At 48.0% G+C, this 19,900-nt stretch overlaps 6 protein-coding genes across 6 annotated transcripts; 4 read left to right on the top strand and 2 right to left on the bottom strand.

Annotated features, from left to right (window-relative positions):
- Positions 1–733: 733 nt before the first annotated feature.
- On the top strand, positions 734–2,895 carry BP5553_05812 (uncharacterized protein; the record flags this gene model as incomplete). The annotated part of the gene is made up of 3 exons (XM_032014435.1): positions 734–942; positions 1,001–1,907; positions 1,960–2,895. 3 exons carry the CDS (start codon positions 734–736, stop codon positions 2,893–2,895), a joined length of 2,052 nt encoding a protein of 683 aa, XP_031869116.1.
- A 2,054-nt stretch (positions 2,896–4,949) lies between these two features.
- BP5553_05811 (Protein kinase-like (PK-like)) lies at positions 4,950–6,924 on the bottom strand (the record flags this gene model as incomplete). Its single annotated transcript, XM_032014434.1, has 4 exons — positions 4,950–5,889; positions 5,938–6,539; positions 6,588–6,755; positions 6,805–6,924. 4 exons carry the CDS (start codon positions 6,922–6,924, stop codon positions 4,950–4,952), a joined length of 1,830 nt encoding a protein of 609 aa, XP_031869115.1.
- A 681-nt stretch (positions 6,925–7,605) lies between these two features.
- BP5553_05810 (SH3-domain-containing protein) lies at positions 7,606–11,170 on the top strand (the record flags this gene model as incomplete). Its single annotated transcript, XM_032014433.1, has 2 exons — positions 7,606–7,665; positions 7,721–11,170. 2 exons carry the CDS (start codon positions 7,606–7,608, stop codon positions 11,168–11,170), a joined length of 3,510 nt encoding a protein of 1,169 aa, XP_031869114.1.
- Positions 11,171–12,343: 1,173 nt separating this feature from the next.
- On the top strand, positions 12,344–14,911 carry BP5553_05809 (uncharacterized protein; the record flags this gene model as incomplete). Its single annotated transcript, XM_032014432.1, has 3 exons — positions 12,344–12,614; positions 12,790–13,037; positions 13,091–14,911. 3 exons carry the CDS (start codon positions 12,344–12,346, stop codon positions 14,909–14,911), a joined length of 2,340 nt encoding a protein of 779 aa, XP_031869113.1.
- A 470-nt stretch (positions 14,912–15,381) lies between these two features.
- BP5553_05808 (NTF2-like protein) lies at positions 15,382–16,834 on the top strand (the record flags this gene model as incomplete). Its single annotated transcript, XM_032014431.1, has 4 exons — positions 15,382–15,718; positions 15,779–16,194; positions 16,279–16,448; positions 16,510–16,834. The coding sequence occupies 4 exons, from the start codon at positions 15,382–15,384 to the stop codon at positions 16,832–16,834; spliced, it is 1,248 nt and encodes a 415-aa protein (XP_031869112.1).
- Positions 16,835–17,809: 975 nt separating this feature from the next.
- Positions 17,810–19,333, bottom strand: BP5553_05807 (Uncharacterized protein; the record flags this gene model as incomplete). The annotated part of the gene is made up of 6 exons (XM_032014430.1): positions 17,810–18,188; positions 18,260–18,361; positions 18,428–18,810; positions 18,869–18,939; positions 19,015–19,071; positions 19,132–19,333. 6 exons carry the CDS (start codon positions 19,331–19,333, stop codon positions 17,810–17,812), a joined length of 1,194 nt encoding a protein of 397 aa, XP_031869111.1.
- Positions 19,334–19,900: the final 567 nt, after the last annotated feature.

Here is a 19,900-nt window from a genome sequence, read left to right as displayed (position 1 = left end):
ATTCTTATCATAGAATGATTATTCCTTGAACTCGTCGTTGCCATTTCGGCCGACATACACTAGGAAAGATGAAGGAAGCGCCCGAGACATCCAACCCAAACCACAGACGATGAGTAGAACCTTACCTAGGCACTACAGTACCTAAGGTACCTAGGTACCTTAGGTATGTACTATGTACTGAACCTACCTTACCTAAAGTCTATCATATCAAGGTACCGGGAGCGCAGGTCGGCCGGCAAGGCAGCTGTAAGGTACCTAGGTAGATAAAGTAGGTACCTACCTATATTTAACTCTTTGTTTTTATATATACATGGGTATTATCCGTTATCTACCGTTCATCGTTCATCGTTCATCAAAACAATCTGCCAGCAGCCCCTGGTAGTAAAAAATATCCTTGGTGGAAATGACTTTCTGGCGAAATCGTAAGGCGGTAACCTTAAAGGGTGTGAAGGATTGGGCACTATGCCAACTGTCAGTCACAGGTGGTGGATCTAGAAGGAGAAAAGGGGGTCACTACGAAATTTTGGTTGGGCGATTGACTAGGGTGGGCGGTTGTCCCGGGGCGGGCCGGTCCCTTGATTGGTCGCCAAGGTGAACAGATCCATCAGATTGTTAGCGATACAATCCTACTTCTGCTTCGCTACAAAGAAGATCCGTCGTTCCTTCCAAGTCGATGGGACACATTTCTCTTCTTTGGAAACACTAGCCCGAGTCACGCAGAACGACTCACAACATGGCTGATGCGAGCACCGAGCGCTTTCTCCAACCAGTTACGGGGCAGGATGTTGCGAAAACCCAGATAGGGCCTGGCAAGAAAAGATGTTGGCAGTCAGATAAGGTTGAGAAACAACCGGATGCTAAATTGTGTCTGAAGGCCGATCGTAGTTCATTGTCGTGTCTAGTTGTTGTACGGGAAGTACTTCCGACGATTGCCATTATACTGTATGTGTTTTCGTGACTTGATTTGTTACAAACTGAACGTGGCTTACTATCCTTGTAGTGCTATATTTTTCGGCGCAAGTTGGAGAACGTTTAATTTCAGCGATACCTCTATATTCGGCTTTGGTATAAATGTCGACGTTCAACTGGCGCTGGTCGGCTTCCTTAATAAAGTCCTTGATGTATTCGTCCAGGCCTCTCTCAAACACACTGCATCAATCTTCCTCACCGTATGGATGGCGTTAGGCTCAAGGTTCTCGGGAGTCAATATGATAGATTTTCAGCTTAAAGAGGAGTTAACCCAACCTTGGACTTGCATTCTTAATTTTTGGACACGGTGCTCAGTTCTCGGCTGGAAAGGATTGGGATACTGGGGTGTTTTTCGATTTATCGCGTGTCTGGGGGTCTCAACTTGTGTGTTGCTTTTAGCCTTGGCTGTCAATACTGTGGGAATTCCAAAGGCACGGTGGTATCCTAATGGAGCAGGGGGCGGTTGGCGGTTGACTGATGATGTTCGAAAGTCCATGACAATAACTTCGCCATGTATGATGCTCAACGGGCTTGATTGGATGAACTACTGGAATACAGGTCAAAATCTTGTTGGTAGCGGCGGCAGTGCCTGGGATGCAGCTCTAGCTCTAGCTGCTGCATCGACATTGCCTCTCCTGGGTGGCCTTCCACACCTATATACAAGTAGTCCAAATGGCTGGCTACCAATACCTAGCGAAGTAGACGGACTTATAACCGGTATCAATACGGTTATTAACGGGTCAACTGTGCAGTCTATTTCAGTCCAAAAGTCCAGAGTTCGAGATATCTTCACCAACCTGCGAGCGAATGGACCAGAATCATACTACAAACACTCCTCTGGCTGGAGTGGTTTGATAAATATAACCGTTCCAATATTGACAACGTCTTGCGTTTCCGGTCTAGCCATGAATGGCTCCATACCCATCGGTACTATTCCTGTAGGTTCGTTTTCGATGTCTAATGTGCACTTAGCTAATGCGCTACTGCCAGGTTAATGGTCCCTCAGACTCGTCTCCAACGGAGTCTAAATTTATTGTCCCCATTGGAGAAATTCCTTTTCTGAACTTCACAGGAGCCACCTGTGCAGTAGTTCTCAATCAAGCCTTATTTCCCGTTGGTACCTGGATAGTGAACATGGGTGATATTGATGTTTCGATCAACAATTATGGCAAAAATATGAATTCGACTCCGGTGCTCCTCGCACCCTCTATTGGTGACCGTGCTAGCGCTCAATCCCTTGCTATTCAACTAGGTAGTACTGTAGGGCGAATAAATGGGCTACTTCAAACAGGTCTTGTTTATCACATGGTTCTCATCTCGCGTCGGCTTAGCTTTCTCAACCCCGATATCCTAGCCGTCAACGACATAGCTGGTATTACTATAGCTATGGCAACTATAACTCAACACCTCCTCACTACCGGTGCCTGGAATATGACCGTATCTTCTGATCCAAATTGCAATACCACTTCATTTCCTGTGAAGTGGCAGGTCTACGGATCCGGCCCCAGATTGGCTTGGGAATGGGTATCAGTGATAGTACTCGCCGTGGTCCTGACGGCACTTGTAGGAGGCGGAATTTTTACTTTGACTTCACAAATTGAGCCAGGTCCGTGGCTAGATGTTGGGGGAATGATGCTGGCTGCTAATGAAGCGGCGAAGATGAAGAGCGTGATTGGTAGTATTGCAGGAGTTGCTAGTCAGAAAGCGAAGGAGGCGAAATATTATGTGAGGGATATTCGGCAGGGTGTTGTAGAGCTAGTGGATGAGACTAAGGATAACCGCGAATTGAAGAAGAACAAGTCGTACGTTAATGAAGGGTATACGGTTATCGCTAGCAGGCCGATCGACTGGGAAGCATTGCAGCGTACTACGAAGGCTTTCTTCAATTTGTCTATACTCAAGCAGATTTTAGGCCGTCGTCGATGAAGGCCATAATTATTGGATTAATATTTAGAGCGGAACAAAAGAGAGAAGATTAGAAGGGGAAAAGAAGTGGGTTTAGTAGAACTGTTACATAATAATGGTGGAGGCACTTAAAAGGATTAGTAGTGACTAGAAGATGCTAGTTCAGCTTAGCTAATTCAAGGGGCATGGCAAGCTTGGCAAGAGTATATAGGCTCTGCCTTTCCCTACTTGCTTAGCTCTTTATCTAGCATCTACCTATTCAGGGGCATCCGTGCTTGCATTCGTGTAGACATTGGTGTCAAGAACTTACTAGTTATAGAAGCGCTACCTTATAATTCTGTGAAAGACTCTAATAATCTACTAAGTCAAAAGAGTTATTACTGAATACTGTGTATATTATATATACAAAAGAAAGGAAGAAGAAACTTTAAGAGCGGATGTACAGAAGTTGTTTTATATGCTCAGGCACTAGTGCACGTGGTGACGTGGGTCTGCTTGCTGAGGTGCATAGTCCATCTGAAGGCGTAGCCCGTAACATTACCTCCGTCTTCTGAAAACAAAAAGTCCCAAAATAAATTTTGGGTGAGAATTGAACCTTAGACAGCTTCTTTGGCGAAGTTTGTGTGTCTTTTTTTTGTGTCGGCCTCCATCTATTAGCAGGGAAAGCTCAAAATCTCCTAGGCTTTATGAAATTCCCCCTAGGTTAAAAAGAAAACGCGTTTTTACACTGGTCATAGACATCGCTGTAAGTTTCCCGCTAGGCCAAAAACGTGGATGCATCGAGTGGCTGCAACTCTGGCGGCAGGCAGGAGCCACTGTCTCTCATGAAGCTCGCCTTCACAAGGCAACACTTCGTCCCCTTCCAATCTCTGTATCATTTGCGGCATCTATCATACATGAAATCCAAGTACATGACCTATTGCCATCTCTGTTAATCTAGCTAGTTATTGGCTTTAATAATACTAGAAAATAGGTCATGATATAGAGGCTATCGCTAGCATTCAGCGTTATTAATCGAATTTGTGGAGGAGTTTCCGTTCCTGTTCATAGATCATTAGAGGTGGCAGGCAGTACACTTGAATGAATGTTGACTTGACTTTGCGGAACTACAAACGAAGTGACAATACTAGCCTTACTGCTAGTCCTGCTCTTTAGACTGCCACTTTGTTGGCTGGGCTTCGTCGGTTCATAGACTTGTAGGTCAGTTCGTGCTAGAATATGTTTCTAGAATTCTAACACAGACAAGAAGCTAATAGCGTTAGTGATACAGGAACTTCAAGAGTCAAGTATAACGAAGTAGATTAGAGTCGATCCAGTTACCGCTCTACTGGGTGTGCTTTACAGAAGGTGTCCCTGAACACAGGACATTGCCTCACAGTTGGCGCTACTATTGGATCAAGCATGAGGAATCGCCAAATCCAAAGCCTAGCAAGGTCTTATCACCAAGCGGTTAAATATGCTCATAACAGTATCTATGTCAGTATATTTGACGTCAGCGATGGTGGTGGCTGGCTACTACATGGGGCAAGCACAGCGCTTCATATTTCATGCACACAACTCACATATGACAGCAGTTGTCACAGCGGAAATCTAGCTCTTAATATGTAAGACGCTTGGCCTTGGTCATCACTAGAGCCTAATCCATGACAACTCTGTGAACTGGTAAGGGTTGATGAGATATATATATTATAAACAGGACTCATAGAAAGCCAAAATGCTCAACTAATTCCAACCTTCTCGATTGCCCTGCTAATAAAGTACCTAGGTACCTACCTAGAGATATATCTTGCTACTCGCACATACATTACTATACAAACAGCCTCCCCTAACCCAAAGTGCTAAAAAAAATCAAAGTACACGCAATAAAAAGACATTATCATGAATTCATCAGATCCTGCAGATTAATACTGCGAATCGATAGGATGTGCAATTCAGAAGGGTTACTCCAAACCGCCTGAACTTCTATGCGTCTCTCCATATTTATGCAAAACTTAAAAACTGTGCTGAAAACCTTTATTCGACTCCTGCAATGATGCAATATAAAAACATGCGCCGATATATGCTGATGTCACTGGTTAGACGGCTGGCCATCGATTTCTCAATCCGCCGGCCCAGCGTCCATAGAGCACGTCCGTGAGCTGTTTGGTGTGTTCCATTCCTGGAACGGCTTGGCCAGGTAGGTTAGAGAGTTTCTCCTTGTAGTCGGGTTCGGCAAGCATGCTCGATTGTCGCCGACGGTGGCTCTTGAGATGTGGGTTGTTCTGTGCTAAGACGAGCTTTGCCCCGGGCTTCTGTGGTGATGTTTGGGGTGTTCCGTCTCTGCTAGAAGCCTTCGGTGTAGACAACAGCGAAGATAGTTTTGGATCATTTTGGACTTTCTCAAGCATGGCCTTAAGGAATTGGTATTCGCCTTCTGGATCGACAGCATCGAGAGCGCTCCAAGCATGGGCTAGCCGGGAAAGAGCCTCTCGCTTGGCTTGGTTGCCAGTTTGAGCATGGAGTTCTTGAAAGGACGGATCCACAACTTTGTTGAAAACCCGCCTGCCCATAATTGCCTCCTTGCCGACGGTCTCGGTCATCGGAGGCCTATTCTCGTCGCGGGTCGTCACTGAAGAGACGTCGGAGTTGACCTGGGCTAATGTGGAGTTGTCCGATACTCGACGGAAAAGCCGAACAGTAGAACCACTATTTCCAAAACTCAAATCTGGCTGGAGGGGCTTCTTTTGACTACTTGGCTGACGTTGTTTTGTGGGTGTAATCTGCATTATTGAAGGTTGCCGGCGGACAGTGTTCTTCTTGACTGTGGCGGGCGGAGGGGATGAATACTCTAAGGGCGCGTCCTTGAGGTCGAGTCTCCTAAATGCGTCTTCGGGACCCGCATCAATGCTTTGGCCATTGGCGTGGATAACAGACAACTTCCTCCTCTTGGTGGTGTTTTTGCGGGCGGCAATGGTTGGTGCCTTGACAGTATCGAACACCCACTCATCAGGTTCGACTTTTGGCGTCATAGTATTTCTGTTATTGTTAGTGGGGAATTAGGGGCAAAAGGAGTCATAAACTTACAATGTTTCTTCGTAAAGTCTAGGATGCGAGGGTCTTGTTCGACCACCATCCCATTCTTGCTTCCTCTCAATTAACTCCTGGAGAGCCTCAACCTTTCCTGCGGATCGAATAAACTTATGCCTTAATAAATCTTTAGCACTCGGCCGTCGGTCGCAATCCTTAACCAAACATTGAGCAACAAAATCCCTGAACTCCTTGCTGTATTGTGATCCTTCCAGCCTCGGGGCGGGGGCTTTCGGAATCAGAAATAATACTTTCATCGGATGCACCGACGCATTCGGTGGCTCCCCATTGATCAATTCCATAGCAGTAATACCAAGCGACCAAATATCTGCCTTGAAGTCATACCCAGCCTGCTGGATAACCTCTGGCGCCATCCAAAACGGCGTACCGACAAACGTATTCCGTTGCGATTTTATATTCGTGAGCTGGGCAGCGACTCCAAAATCTGCGAGTTTGACTTTTCCACCGGTCGATAGTAATACGTTGGCAGCTTTAATATCTCGGTGGATCTTCCCCTCCTGATGCAGATATTCAAGTCCAAGGAGCAACTCTCGGCATATGATTGCGATGTGGGCTTCGTTGAATGAGCCTGGTTTGAGCTGTGGCGAGTTAGCTTGGTATATCGATGGGGAACTACGTATTCTTACCAAGTCCAAGCACGATCCCCCACCAAGGTATTCCATTACAATCCATAGTTTATGGCCCCGAAGAAAACTGGCTTTGTACTGAGTAACGTATTGACTGGCACAGGTACTTAAAACCGAGATCTCTTGCTGGATCTCCTGTATATCGTCTTCGCTGGACTCGAGATCGATCTAAAGATAGTCAGTCGTAGCCAATTGGATACTTTGCGGGGATACCGACATGCTTGATTGCTACGATCTCCCCGGTGCTGCGTTCAATTGCCTTGTACACCACCCCGAAGCTACCGCTCCCGAGCTCCTCGAGCACCTGGAACTGGCTGGCTGCACCTTCTGAGGACATGTTTGCTATATAGCGATTTGCAAGAGCAAATTCCACAAAGAAGGCGCAATTGGGGGAAACGAGGCAATAGACTCAGAAGAGAGCAAGAGTTGAACAGAACAATGTTATGTTTACTCCCGGCAGAGCAAACGGATTTGAGGGGACGCTGTCAGCGTTGCCATCAACAACCCAAGATGTCTCAGGGACGGGCACGGACCAGGACCGGGTCGCAGCGCTGCCAAAGTGGGTTGAAAGTAAATAACGACTTGTCGCATATAGACGGGGCAACAATAATGCCTTGATATTGCTCGAGTATAAAAGCAAAGAACAATGGCGATAGTGGTCGGAAGAAATATCGATAGAATCGAAGGGGTCCCTGACTTGGCCTGGAGTTGTTCCTGCGCCTAAGAATAAGACTTGTACTTGTAATGCGCCCTGTAACTGGAACTCGGGACTGGGCGCGGCGACAGGCGCTAGACTGCGTTCAGGCGTAGCTTTGTTGCTGTGGCAACGTCCGATCTCGGTCCCTGTTTTGACAGGGGTAGCTCTCCGCCGCCAATTCACACGAGCGACACAACCCTTGCTGGGCAATGTCAATATTCCGACTTCTATGTTCTAAGTTCTCGTCAACTCCAACCTTCAATAATCTCCCATCTCCAGCGTCGCATTATGCCTCCAGGTTATAGATGTCCTTAGATCAACATGGCTGTTCCTTCGAGATTTCCGTGTTGGTGTCGCGCCGTGTACTCGTACGGCGGCGAGGTAAATAGAGCCCGCCTTGTGTATACCGTCGAACATCGTGCTGACCGTGCTCCAGTCCAAACGCGATCTTGGATTTGTCGAAGGAGATCTGATAGAATGTTTGAATGCCGGCGATGGGTCGTGGTGGATGGGCAGATTGAGGCGGGATAAACGCATGATGGGGCTATTCCCTTCGAACTTTGTCGAAGTACTTGACGAAAGCTTTATTCCTACGAGTCGATCATCGAGTCCTATGCCAGACCGCTCACCGAGCCCGAATCCCTTCAATCCCCAAGCCCCGCAAAAAACCAAAAGCAAGGCTTTCCGAAAGCCATTCCAGGCTTATGCTGCACCAGATGCGGCAGCAGCAAGACGAGCAGAGCTACAGAAGCAAGACAGTCTCTCGATATCCCGAGCACCATCACCCAATATTCACCGTACCATTTCAAGGGCACCGTCACCTCAAATGCACCGTACTATTTCAAGAGCACCGTCGCCCCAACTTCATAGCTATGGGTCGCGTGCTCCGTCTCCAGCCCCGCCGATGCATCGTGACAGCTATGGATCCAGGGCGCCGTCTCCCGCACCATCCTTCCAGTATCGCCCATATCGACCGCCTTCACTAGAGCCACAATCTGATCTTGGATCTTCACCTCCACCCCCACCTCCTCCTCCCCATCGAACCAACTTCACATCCCATGGCTCTATGAATTCTCAAACGCAACGCAATGGAAACTACCACACCCCACGAGCAACGTCTCCATGTCCGCCCTCCCCTGGAGCTACTGGTCTCACCCCATCTCCCCTTCGTTCGGCTATGGATGATGTCATGTCGTCGTTATATGATATGGGTGTGTCACGTACAACAGAATCACCAGAACCACCACTAGACCCCTGGTCTCCAGAGGCCTTTGATCAAACGTATATTAATGCAAGGCGAAATAAGGCACCAAGGCCGAATACCGCGATAGGAATTGGCGGGCTGAATGCCTATGATGATGATCACGATGATCAGCCGTATATGGGTGGCGCCCAATCCAGCTATGTGGCGGACCAGCCTCCGCCTCAACTAAGCAATTATGTTCGACGGATGGAAGACCGTTTAAACAAGATGCACACCAGTAGCCCACGCCCTCCCGAAGAAGATGACCATCCACCTTCTGTTCCATCGAAAATGGGCCTATATGATCGACCAAAATCTGTGGTTGGGAATATGCCCCCAGAACCTAAGCTTCGCCACCGCAAATCGGCTTACGAGGTCGGAAGATCAATGCTGGGTAGGACATTTACTACCAAAACTAATTCGACAAGCTCTTCATCAGGAGGTCGGAGTACAACTACCAATATGACCTCAAGCACCCAAATGACTGACCGGAGTCTTATGAGCGGAGCATCGGCCGGTGGGTTCTCCTCCACGAGTGCCGGTAGCTACGCGAGAAAGAAGGAAGAACTCCAGGGCCGCTCTCGAAGCGCATTTGGATCCAGGAGAGACCAATTCCTGGGTGCTAATGGTAGTCAAGTGGACTTTGGGAATAGTAGACCTCAGACTCCGCTTACAGGAATCTCATACCATACAAGCCACGCATCTGGCCCTTCACGTCCACAATCGCAAGCTGGATGGCAAGGGTCAAACGTAGGGTCAGAGAGTATGCTTGGTGGTCTTGTGGCCCCTAAGCCGAAGAAGAGCGGCTTTTTCAAGAAGATTATTGAATCAGCCAAGACCGGTGCTGCCAGCGCCAGGAGCAGCATTGCAGTGAGCGATGCATCAAGACCTGGCAGTTCTGCAAGGAATATTATGCCTAATGGGGTTACATCGATCGCAGGAGGTATTGGCAACAGTAACGCAAATAACGTAGCCAATGATATGGGTCTAGGAGGCGGTGTCGATTGGGTCCAGGTTCGCCGAGACGTCAATAGGTCGAATTCTCTCAGTCGAATCGAACGGATCGAAAGGAAAGAGCGTTGTCAGATGATGGACTACCCAGCCATAAGCCCAGTGGAAGAGCTCTTCGAGGGATGCGATGGAGATGAAGGCGCAGATGGGAAACCTGTGGCTGAACCCACGGCTTTCCAAGCTGTCAATCTCTCCCTAGTCGACAAGAATGCAAGATTCATCAACAGCCTGCCACCCATGACCAACCCCATTAGCTTGGCAACAGGATTCGTCTGTCGACCGTATCGAAGCGACGTTCAGCGATTGAGAGCAATTTTCACGTGGGTTAGCGAGAAGATCACCTGGGAGGACGACTTCGAGGGTGAAGTAGACTCTAGAAGGGTTATCCAAAGCAAGCGCGGATGCGCTGAAGAGGTGGCGGTTCTCGTACTAGAGATGTGCACCGCTGTGGGAATCCATGCCGAGGTTGTTAGAGGCTACCTAAAGACTCCGGGAGAGGTTCCAGAGCTGGGGATCATGCCTCGTCCAAACCATTGGTGGAATGCTGTCGTTGTGGATGGACAGTGGAGGATGATGGACTGCTCGCTCGCAGCTCCCTCGCACCCTCGCCGCAGCCTGTATTCTAGTGCCGGCGGTCAAGGGGAAAGCTGGTGGTTTTTGGCTCGACCAAGTGAAATTTGCTGGACACACGTTCCAGCAGTTCACGAACAACAACACCTCTGCCCACCAATTGCCCACGAAGTCCTACTGGCCTTACCTTGTGCCTGCCCGCCATACTTTAAGAACTCTCTGGAGATGGTTGGCTACGACACCAGTCTTGTTCGAATCGAAGACCTTGAACTCGTGCATATCAAGTTTACCGTGCCAGCAGATGTCGAGTGCGTGGCAGAGGTTGAAGCACGAGCTTTTGAACGTGATGCAGACGGTGACTGTTTTGAAAGTGGTGAAACGCTTAAAAAGCGTGCTCTAGCGCAAGCCGAGTGGATTGATGGGCAAAAACGATACACGGTGAAAGCACTGCTTCCTGGCGACGAAGGACAAGCAATTCTGAAGATTTACGCTGGCAAGCGTGGGCTCATGCAGTCGATCAAAGATATCCCTCATCCTCTGGCTTTCGCGCTTCCGATCATTCATGCAGGAGATAATCCACCATATGAATTCCTAACCCGACACCCAACACCTCACGCTCAAAGACACGATCTTTATGTTGCACAACCACAATGCCACCGCCTGGCTCTAAACAATACGTTTGTATTCGCGGTCCGGCAGCATCCATCTTCGACCTCATTGACACCGCCAAATCCCGGTGGAACATCACCTATCCCATTCATCCGCCCCAGTTCGGCCATGTCAATAACCAATTCATCCGCATCGGGATCCAACCCTAGCACCACGAATGCATATAGTTCAAAGAAGCCAGCGAAGCTCGCGATCCAGTCTCCTGGGGGGAAAGTGTTGAGGCTGATGAGGAAGGACGAGAAAATCCAGAGCACGAGCCAGGCGCTGGAAAAGGGTGACGGTGGGACGTGGGAGACCATTATCAAGGTTGGTGAGCGAGGTGTTTGGAGGGGCCTGGTGCTCGCAGACCGGAGTGCCCGGTGGTGCGTTTTTGCTGAATGGACTTGCGTTTGAGGATTGAACGCTTGAGCGCCCATTCGGGTTTTAGATGATTTGTTTTGAAGAGGTTTCAGCTTGTGACGCAAGTGGGCGAATGATACCAAGGGGGCGAAGAACAAAGGCGGTGTTGCATTTATTAGGCGTTGAGTGGGGTCTGGGGATGGGGATGGGGGATGCGCGGGGGACATTTGGAAAATGGGCCTGATTGTATAACATGTGCATGTTATGTTATGGGGATGGAGTTCTCGGATGATTTTTGAAGGCAGGTTGGAGTTGTGTTATTTTAGCAATTATGACGATGATGATAGTGTAGTCATTAAAAACGCGTTATTTGGCTTCAGTGTGCAGCCCACGATTGGGGATATAGCACGGGTTAATGAACGACACGGTTGATACGTGTCTTGTGCCATATTGAGGTGCAATCGATTTCCTGATAATGACCCATTTCCCTTTCCGTGGCTTTAGATGTTTGGCTTTTAAAGTCTAGACTCCAAGTGTCCAAACCCCCTAACTTATTACCTTCCAAGCATCGCGCCGTCCTACCTAGCTGCGGCAACGGACGAGACGGATCTTCATAAGCTTTACGAGGTGCGAGGTCCAGAACCCTTCGCGCCTAGCTCGTCGATCGATCCGTGCCGCAGATTGCCCAATAAACGGCGTGGATCACTCGTGTATTTGATACCCTTGAATTGATATGAAGCTGGCATGGTTGAGATAAAGGTAGGTGGGGGAAGGGAGGCCACGCAGTTTTTTTACTACTCTTCCACTGATACTGTCCCGGGAAATACAGAAAGCGATACTTCGTACTTGGAGAAGGCCGTTGTTGCTATAGTACCCTAATACGAAGTAAGCCCGTAAGCCCGTAACTTGGGCGGCTGCGCCCTCGTATTCACTCATTCGCTGGCGATCTCGCGTGGCGATCTGGCTGCTGTTGTGTGTTCGGTTGGCTGCTTGTTTCATTTGTGTTCCGAGCGCCATCACCAGCAACCCTCCAGTTTTGCACGCCTCCACGCAAGAAGTTCTCGTGTGCGGTAATCACCAAGGAAGACGAGGAGCAGCACGCGTGATGCGATCAGTCGTCGGAGGGCTCGATACATCAATTAGCTGCCCCCGAGCGACACCGAGGAATCCGCCCTTGCTTCTGGTCCATTGGGCTGCATTGCTCTGCGCTGAATCAGGCGCCGAGCCATGACGGGGGAGTGGAAAGGGGGCGAGGGCGACGACGCCGTCGCCGACGGAAGGGATGACAGGAATTGGCTGCCAAGACACGAACTGGAATTAGAGCGTCTCAACCAGAATGATGGGGATGAGATGGGTGAGAGTGAGAGTGACAGTGAGAGGGAGAGGGAGAGTGACTACGCCCCTCACCGGGAGAAGAGAAGCATTAAAGGCCCGCTATGGATATTTTTGGCCACCTCGGCCACATTAACTGGGCGGCGGCTTTTGAGGGGTGATTTTCGTGAGTTTTTAGTCCCTGTCATCACATCTGATAGATCTATTTATCTTTTTCTCCATTTGCTAATTTTTGCCTCGCAGCATATCGTAAGTGCACTTCTTGGCCGGTGGAAGGGTGCTATTTCTGAATTTATCAACTTCCCAGTTGTGCTAACCATTTCTTGTTCGCTTTTGATTAGCATTCTACTTGGTGTTTTTATTACAATTGGCCGCCTACTGCTCAGTTGCGGTCGTCGCCGTCCTCCTCCAACTACGCCGTTTCCGAAGATCAAAACAGAAAGATGAAGGTGGAAAGTACACCGTCTCGGAAATTCTCATCCTTGCAGTGAGGTTATCTATTTCGGCATGCTTTTCCGCGCTCGCAATGCTGTGTGGTGCAAAGGCCGTGATGTTGTACAACAATCTCTACGTCCTTGTTATGCTGCCGGTAAGTGGTCGAAGTAAGCCGGTTTCGATCTGTTTGTTCTGACCGGAATATAGATATTGACATATGTCTGCGACAGCGTTGTTGTGCGCTTCTTGCATCTCTTCAGGATCTCGCCTCAAGCCAATGTCACTGCTGAGTGGAAGCCACTATGGAAGACTTTCCCCATTTCACTAGGTGTGTGGCTGGCCGTACATGAGGACTATCGACTGGAAATCAGAGGCATCTATTTTGCGCTCGCCTCGTTTCTTTTCTCGTCCCTCGCAATGGCAGTTCATAAAATTGGACCTAGAATCGAGAAAGGCCCTGTGTCATGGAGCTCGCCCTTATACATTTTCTTAGGTGTTGGCATTCCCATCTTATTTATCACGCTCCGTGCGGCAATTATGTATGAGGACTTGGTAACAGCAACTAACATTGCCAACTCATGGTCTGGCTGGTCATGCTTCGTGAACTTCGCCCCTGGCGCTATTCTCCAGATCATATTTAATAGCGGGATGAATTCTGCCTATCCGTATATATCTCAGTATTATGCTGGCGGAGCTTTGGATGACCCAGCCATCCAGTCCCAAGATGCAGTCGGGAGCACGCTTCATACCGGGTTATTGGTCATGATATTTGGCGTCCTCAGCAAAGAGTACAACCTCATCGACTGGATCCAAGTTCTCGCCTTGACTCTTGTTTATGTTGTTAGTGTTGGGCCAGAACACATTGGCTACTATCCACCCAGATTTATACATTTCCTGGAACGAATGACCCGTCGGAAGCCACAACCAATCCGCTCTGAACCCTGGCAATTCCCAATTGTCCTCGCTAGCACGACTATAGTATTCGCCATCCTCATGAGCAGCAATGTCATGTTTTGGGTTGATACTGTAGCGTACAATCGCAGCCTCAAACACTGGGTCAGCCCTCCTCTCAACGTCGACACCGTGTATCGACCACCACGACTTCGATCGTTCGACATCATCATCGCCCACTCCGACGGTGACCCCATCGAGTCGATTCGCAACGTCATCTCACAGTACACATCCGTTCCCCAAATCGCCGGATTCCGACCAAGCATTATCCTATACACTAAACAACCCAACCTCGACCTCAACCTCAACCTCGCAGATCCGAGATCCATCCGCGGCTCCTTCGAGGGCGACATACGCGTTAAGACTCTCAACAATACTGGGGGAGTAACGGCCACATACCTCAATCACATTGTCAACTCCTGGGAGTCTTTCAGCCAGCAAATGCTCTTCATCAGCACAACCACCTCCCCCTCTTCCACCCCCTTAGACTATTCCATCCAGCGCCTCCAGGACTACTTCATCCCCGCCGGCTTCCCACTTCCCGACGCCCTACGCAAAACTGGCTTCCTCCATCTAGGGAGTCAAGAAACCTGCTCCTGCGAAACATGTAAGGATTCTCTAGGATGGGAAGATTCATTTCATCTCATCTCATCGATGTGGAGTGCTGCCCGCCCGGGCAATTCCTACAAATGCGACCAAGTCGTCGTCACTCTAGGGAACGACTTCCTAGCAAGTGCCGCTAGAATACGGGGAGTTCCACTAGATGTCTGGCAAGTGCTGTATGACGGTTTAACGAGGGACACCATAGAATATTCCTGGGCGCACGAGGAGGCCAAGTTCCCTCAATTTTTAGCAGCGCAGAAGCGAGAAGGGAGATGGGATCCGAATGGCGGCGTTTACGGAAAGCCTGATAGCTTGGAGAGACCTTGGTTGGGGTTTACTATCGAGAGGCTTTGGGCTGTCTTGCTGCAGTGTAGTACGCCGGAGGTTGCTTGGCGATGTCCGCCTCCTGGACGGAGTTGGAGGTTGGGTTGGGAGAAGGAGGATTGTATGTGTATCGATGAGGCGGCTATTTGATTGATCTTACAGCGAGCGTGTTTTCAAATAGAGGAGTTGAGGCATCATGGCATTTAAGGGGCCGCTGAAATTCCCAGTGAGGGTTTAAACAATTCAGACCGCACAAAAGTCATCTGATATTGGACTACCTTGCTTTCATTTCCTTTGTTAGGCTGAACGTCAATATAGAATGGGATGTACGATATGTTGAAGGGAATGTATAGGTTTCCGGTTTGTCGACTTCAAAGGTCCAGAACAGTAGAATTTATCGAGATCTGCTTGTGCAATCTTGACTTCATAATAAGCATCACTCAATAACCACGTTAGAACACCAAGCTCGGTGTGAATCGGAACCTGAACTTATTTGATGGTCGATAATAGTAATGAAAGTGGGGTGACGCGGGGTATATAATCTTAGATACTGAGACAGTCTTTCCAAATAAAACATATGAAATGGACTAGACACTCATTTATAATATCCAAAGCCCAACATGGCTAATTCTAATTCACAAGATGAAGAAAACGCAGTGGCATTGCCCGCCACAGAAAGAATAGAGCTCGGAGTTGGCGTTTCCCTACAGCCACCCCTTTCGCGAAGGGGACACGGACCTGGATTGATCGTCGTAGTTCCTGAGGGCTCACTGCAACAACATATCACGTCGGATTTGCTCCCGCCGCTACAAAAATGGGCAGAGGAGGGTTTTGCTGTGGTAGAGATACAGGCCGACGCGCTCGATATCGAGGAGGATGCTGGGAAGGTCCTAGGGCGGGCAATTGCCGGGTTGGAGCAGTGTTCATCCTGCGAGGGGGATAAGGTGGCATTGGTAGGTGAGATAACGCTACCCTTGGGAGAGTAATGAAATCATGTTGACATTAATTGGTATATAGTCTATCAATCTATGCTATTGAACAAGATCGAGCCGGCGTTGCCATCGAATAGCAACATTGTAGCCGTGGTCGTCTATGGGAGCTCCCATATTCTAACACCTACGCTCAAGACAACCTCGACAGTCCCATATGCGTATCATCTAGCAGGTACAACAGGGATCAAGAGCAAGCCGACAGATATCGTTTCCGTATACGAATACCCCAAAGCCTCATCTCCTCTCTTCGCCTTCCCCGGCCATGACGGCTTCCACCCGACTTCCGAATCTGTCTCCCATTCACGAAATCTAACGTTTCTGAAAAAGCACGTTGGAGCCCCATCTTTCGACCTAGAGGCAATATGGGAGGAACATACACACTACGAGTTTGGGGACCGCTCCGTTGCAAAGACTATGGGGACGATGGTCCAGGAGCCATATGTCAACCATATTCCCACGGCATGCCTCCCCCTCCTCTTTCCCTAGAGAATATGCGGAGCAGGTAATGGCTAATAAAATGTCTAGATGACCGGAGGCATTGGACGGGAGAGACTATCAAATTTCTACCGACACCACTTTATTTTCAATAACCCGGCCGATACAGAGCTGGAGCTTGTTAGCCGCACGGTGGGCATAGACAGGATTGTGGACGAGTTCGTCTTCAGTTTTACGCATAACATGCAGATTGACTGGCTGTGAGTAAACCTGCCCTATATACTCTTAGTATTAACTATACTGAGAATTAATCGTCCAAAGTGTACCGGGAATCCCGCCAACCGGTCGACACGTGCGCATCCCCTTTACCTCCGTCGTCAATGTCCGGGGCGACCGATTATATCACGAACACATTGCCTGGGACCAAGCTTCTGTATTAGTCCAGCTCGGATTGATGCCTGAATACCTGCCTTTCCCGTATACATTACCAGATGGCACGAAGCCTGGGCCGGGGAAAATGTTCCAGTATAGGGTCCCCGCTGCAGGGGTCGATACTGCGAGGAAGATACTAGATAAGAATAGCGTTCCGTCGAATGATATGTTTAACTTTGAGGTTAGGGAAGTTGATGATAAATTTTCTAGTTAACTATCTATATTATCACTGTTGGAATATTCTCAAGCCCTCGTCATCCACTTCGAACCCTCTCAAGAAACTGCCAAACCAAACATGGTAGTAGTAGTTAGCCATCCTCGAGAACAGCTATCTGGGCTTTTGTACTCGATCCTCGCTGGCCTGCTCAATCCTTCTCTTGTAGGGAAATTCATCCAAAGAATTATGAATGACACTATTTTGGGCTAATGACGAATAAATTTATTAGCTAAGAACCAAACCCGACACACGTCCCAGACACCCCCAAACCAAGCTCCCGACCCCGAATCTACACTCGTTATAGTAATATTAAACTAGAGGGATGTTAGTTTCGGGAGTAGTAGGATTCTACGCATTTGGGATACGTATAGAAACGTCCCCAAATAATACAGGAAACGCCTGCAACCCAGAGATTACAAAAAACAAGCGCATCCTAGGCCCCAATACTACTACTAGCTATAGTATCTTTTTTCTGTAATTTTGTTAGTATAGTAATAGACAAGGAGCTAATAGGCCTACGAGCTGTCTCGGTAGTAACTAGACATTAACAGCTCCCGAGGCAGCTCTTAGAGCTTCTTAGCTTCTTAAAAACTGTATATTGGTATATATAAAATAGAATAGCAGTTAAACTAGTATAGGAAGATTTAATAATAGTAGGAATTAGGAGTAGGAAATTAGGAAATTAGGAAATAAGATTCATCCTTTATTTCCCGGAATACTACGAGTATAAATATAGAATTAATAGAAGTTATTAAAAAAAAGCGAATAAAAGCTTCTTGGAGAGTTTGTTCCAGGGACAATTTTCTGCTCGAACTTTTGCTCTTTTATATACATAGTCGTAACTCGCGTATCTCCCCGCTCGATCACCGCACATCTAGCGGCCATCGCATTCATAGGCAAGACTAGGGGTCCATTTAACAGTCACCACTCTCCTCACCTTCCGTTCTAGCCATGAGTGTCCAGGCAGTTTATTCATGTACTAGTCCCCATCTGGCCGTTCTCCTGCTTCCCCAGGGTCGAATATGGGGAAGCATTCGAAGTATTGGTCGGCTCAAGTTCAATATAAATATTCTTACTACTACCAACCAACGACTTAGTCGAGTGCAAAGAATTCGGCTGACGTTGTACCGATGGATTATATTTATTAGACTTATTAGACTTATTATACCTGTTGGTATCGTCTTCGACCGAAGGGAGGTTAGATCTTTCGGATCTTTCGGATCTTCGCATTCGGTACATGAGGCCGTATTGGAGGGAGGAGTAAAAGCGGGTTTTCATGAAAGTGCCGACGTAGAAGGCGGAGAGGCCTGGTATGCAGGAAATTATTATGAGGGCGAATGTCTCGGCGTATCTGAGGTGAGGATAGTTAGTGATTGCTTCTACCCTCAATTCAAGCCAGTTGCTACAGTTATTGTGGCTTACACAGTGATGATAGAAATCATGCCAATCCAAAAGGGGTCTCCTTTCTTTCCAAGAACACCATATGTCTTATAGGCAATACCAACACAATCAGCGACGATTATTCTGTACCAATATCAGTGATCCATTTCGATTGACGCTTGAAAATAGGCAATCGTGTCAAAAACCTACAGGATTCCGAACAAAAATACTGCATAAAAAGCCCGTCTTTTTTTGCGGGACATGTTTAGAGAGGGCACGATGATGAAAGGGATCATGAAGAGAACAATGTCGATAACGGTGGAACATGCAGCGTTAACGATCGCTGAGGCGCCAGTTTCTGCGGTCCTCATTAGGGCGGCTTGAATATTGTTGCCATCACTCGCCCTCGGAATGTACCAATACAAAGCAATCCCGATATTTTGGACCTGTATCAAGAATAGGAATACGTAGAGAAAATAGGATGTGATGCGAACCCATTTGAGCGTTCCGAAAAGGCGCACATAGAGAATGATGATGGCCGACGTGATGGCAAATTTGACGGGCGAGATGAGGATTTGGGACGCGAATTGCCTCTGTGGACGGGGGAAATAAGTAATTCAACAAGCCATTGTTATATGATAGAAGATTTACATTTGTGTAGAAGTCATCGAGGAAGGATAATGGAACATCCCAGCTGTGTCTTCCCCAGCCATCTTTGGCCACTAATCTCAACATCACTTGGTTAGTGGATATACAATGCGACCGACCGATCGTCATGAAGACTTGTTGTGACTTACAAGAGTAAATGATGGCCCAGTATGCAATTGCTCCTACCAGTCCAAAGGCAGCACAATCTGAACAACCATAAATTAGTATATATAATTAAAAAGAGTAAGGTTCAAAACTGTACTTACAATCATCTAGGTGAAGTTTGCTCGTGCTCTTCAAACTACTATACCAGCGAGTGCACACACATAAAGTGCTGAGTATAATGAGCACAAGACCCGAACTAAGGACTGTTGGAGCCTGAGATTCAGGATTAACGAAGTTCGGTGGAGCGCCACTTGGATTTAAGGATAGAGGGGTTGTGTTCGGATCAAAAGAAGGCGTAGCCATTGTGTTCTAAAGGGCTGAGTATACGTTCAAGAGTCACACTGACTCCGGGGAACCGGGAATAATAAGAATATGACAAGAATTTTTATCTTACACCTTAATTCTCTTTATTTGGGAACCGTACTGGTCAAGCGCTGTGTTATAGGCCGCCAATGCTGCCGTAAAAGGCCAGGCAGAATGCCAAATCCCCGAAATTTCGAGCATGTCAGCACCTAGTAGATAGTACAGAGGAAAGGAAATGGCTGGGCAGTTAATAGGATTGTTATCCCCGCCACGTTGTTATGGATAATGTCGTCAGGACTTTTTTGGAGGGGGTTTGATAGGAAGTCGAGATTATCCAGCTGATGGTGGTGTTGTACTGTATGGCTGCGGCGTAGGGCTACGGAGGAATAGAGTTGGTGCTGTGGTAGAGTACGTACATAGTACGTAGTACAGATTGCTCGTAAAGTTGTTGGTGTTGGCGCAATAATGACAGTTTCCTACTCCTTACAGGGCGGGTAGAAAAAGTGAAGCGATCGGCGATGCAGCACCACCTGCACGCCAACCCCTGAACATATTAGGCTAGTTTTC

The sequence above is a fragment of the Venustampulla echinocandica genome (assembly GCF_003357145.1).
Source record: "Venustampulla echinocandica strain BP 5553 chromosome Unknown scaffold_3, whole genome shotgun sequence".
Classification (NCBI taxonomy): Eukaryota; Fungi; Ascomycota; class Leotiomycetes; order Helotiales; family Pleuroascaceae; genus Venustampulla; species Venustampulla echinocandica.
The sequence above is the reverse complement of the archived record's forward strand: the minus strand, read 5'-3'. Positions and strand labels throughout refer to the sequence as shown.